A 2,979-nucleotide genomic window follows, 5' to 3' on the forward strand; every position below is an offset into this window, starting at 1 on the left:
CCAATAAGAACCCAGTATTCCAGAGAACAACATAATTCTAGTTGCTATTTATCCAAAGTGCATCAAAACTGATGTTCAATACACTGATTACAAACACAATGTGCCTCAAAGCTTTTTTGGGACCCATTAAACAAATGTGCATTTGGAATGGCTTGTCACTGTAAAGTCCTTCCACTTATAGCAATTATTGGCCATTCATGCAGACTCACAGGGCAACAGCAATGCTGACTGTAATTTACTGTAGTGTTTAATTGGTTCAGGTAATGGATGATTGATATCCTCTGGATCAATGCTCAAATCCCCAGCCTTCATGCTTGTGTCAGATCATTTAGCCATTAGCCGTTATGCCTCTCTTGCCAGACTTCAATGTGTTTCACATGATCGCCGTGGGTCTGAGCAGCTCCATACTCGGCTGTCTGGTGACCCTACTGGTGTACACTTACTGTCAGAGATACCAGCAGCAATCCCATGATGCCACAGTCATCCACCCCATCTCTGCCGCCCCACTCAACACCAGCATCACCAACCACATCAACAAACTGGACAAGTACGACTCAGTTGAAGCCATTAAGGTGGGTGTTATTCATTCATACGATCAGCAATATGTTATTCATATGGGAAATGGATGATGGATTTAGTATGTGGTCTGTGTGTGATGTGTCTTGTGTCTAAATCAATTCATACATTCATACACTGCTTTCTCATAAGTGCAGTTTTGATTCAGTTTGTATACTCGCTGTTTGTGTGAGATTGTCTCAAATGAAATCAGAAACCAATATACAGCTCATGTCAGTACATTTCTGAGAATGTTATTGTTGTTAGTGAGTTACTTTAACCCTGAAAAATGAACTTTTCTCTTAAATGTAGTTTTTTATTACATAATGCTTTAAAGTTATGCAGTGCACTTTGAGATTTAGGTACATGGATCATTTTTTCATAAGCACAGCGAAAATAAAGCACGCTATAATTTTCACATTTAGTCAGAAGGACAGTTAAGGCTTCATTAGACTTGAATGCACAAGACTCGTGAGTAATTACGGAAAGTGCTTCTCAGTTATTGCTTGTTTAGACACTTTTGTGAAGTTGCATATTTCATCAGCTGGATGTATTGCACTAGAATAGCATCACTTGCACAACATCCCAGCTGAAGGGTAATGTAGCAAATGACTCTTTGTTTTACTGTCCTGAGACTGTAGACTGCGAGTTCACTCGCCTTGCTTTCTACTGATGCAGCCTGGTCTCATGTTTATACGTAGGTATTAATACGTAACATTTACAAGCACAAAACATACATTTTTATTAATGCTAATATGTACAATTTAGACGTATTTCAACGTTTAAAACTTACAAATCACTACGTATGTTTAGCTAAAAGAAGTACAAATATTTACGTATCTTTTATATCATTAAGATATTCGTATAAATGCATTTTTATCAATTTATCAAAAAGCAATTTAGATTTTTAGACCCCTTAACCTACCTCCAAACCTAAACCTACCCATTTTACAGCGAATATGCATTTTAATAATTTTATTAATATGCCATTTAGATTTTTAGATCACTTAACCTACCCCCAAACCTTAACCTACCCATTTTATAGCGAATATAAAAGGATATAAAACGCAAATGACCGAAATATGCAGGAAAATAACCATTTTAGTAACAATATAGCATTAAAATATTTTTATAGTCTCTAATCCCACTCCTATTTATAAACCTAAACATTTCTGTACAGTATAAAAAACATGACAGACAGATAAATGCAATTACAATAATTTATTTATTGCAAAAATGTCAAAAGTAGCACCAAATGATGCGTTGCACCCGCAGTAGTGTTGGGTCGTTCTTGAACGATTCGTTCACTTTAATGTGACTCGGGAAGAACAAGTCGTCTCGGGGAGTGATTCGTTCAGTCGCGCATGCGCAACATCCTATAGGTTCTGTACTGGAATTAGTCAAGTAGTTCACCTGTTTCGAGTCTTCGGGTTTTTCCGAGTCGTTCGTTCATCACGTGACAGCCCCATAAGCTTTAATCAATGCAGTCTGAGCCAGAATAGTCTGAGCTAATCATAGACTGAAGACCCAGGTAGACAATGAATTCATCTTTTCTGTTTCTTATAGCAGTTTTGTGTTGTTTGTAGTGTGATCAACGTTTGCGTAAGTAGTAGACGTATTAGGGAAGTAACACGTAACATTTTAAATGTATTTTGCTAAAATGAACGAATTGACTCGAAAAAAGATTCGTTCATTTTGCTGAACAAGACTCAAAAGTTTGAGTCGGTAAAATGATCCAAACTTCCCATCACCCGCAGTCCTCTCTGGCAGAATACAGTAGGTTTGTTTGATCCAGAGCAGAATTTGTTAATCGCTGAAAATATTATCCAGATAATTTTCCCAATCCACTCCGTGAACTTGTGAAGGCGCGCGCATCATTCAAACACACCTCACCAGAAACACGGCATGTCGCAATCTATGACGAATGCAGGCGAGAGCCAATGAGCGTTCGATTATCCTGCCGTAAAACCTGTAGTTTGAAGCGGCAACATTTGAATTTGTAAAGAGCACGTCAATCAGTGCGGGCTTTGCTGCTCACGGTCACTGGACTCGCTGCTAGGGATGGAGAAGAAGATCGCCGAATAAAGGCTTGAATTTGGGTCTGTTCCTCGCAGTCGTATGGATTCGGAAGATTTGGATTACAGCGCACGAATAAAATTGTTTCATTTCGTAATTATGTTGCGTTTTTGGTGTATTTTATAGTTCTATAGTTAGTCACAGCATGTTGGGAAAAAAACGACTTTGTGGCCTATGGCAATCAAAGTAAATATTATATGACAAGTAAAGGTTAAACGATTGCTGAAATGTTATTTATTTTAAGGTTTAAAGTGAAGTTTTTATGTAGGCATATTCTTGGAAACGAGCTGGCAGCAGAAATCGCAACAAAACGAAATGTTATCATTTCATAAGTAAACAATTTAATAA

General features: G+C 37.7%; 1 protein-coding gene across 1 annotated transcript in view; it reads left to right on the plus strand.

The window, feature by feature from the left end:
* Positions 1–1,228, plus strand: part of LOC107595143 (semaphorin-5A) — a gene marked incomplete at its 5' end in the record, with an annotated part of 73,752 nt that extends 72,524 nt beyond the window's left edge. The window contains 2 exons of the mRNA XM_016285481.1: positions 361–572; positions 1,190–1,228. Of these exons, the coding sequence (XP_016140967.1) occupies positions 361–572; positions 1,190–1,228 (251 nt within the window). The remainder of the gene's footprint in view (positions 1–360; positions 573–1,189) is intronic.
* Between the last annotated feature and the right edge of the window lie 1,751 nt (positions 1,229–2,979).

The sequence above is a fragment of the Sinocyclocheilus grahami genome, unplaced genomic scaffold (genome assembly GCF_001515645.1).
Source record: "Sinocyclocheilus grahami isolate Dianchi unplaced genomic scaffold, SAMN03320097.WGS_v1.1 scaffold197.1, whole genome shotgun sequence".
Lineage (NCBI taxonomy): Eukaryota > Metazoa > Chordata > Actinopteri > Cypriniformes > Cyprinidae > Sinocyclocheilus > Sinocyclocheilus grahami.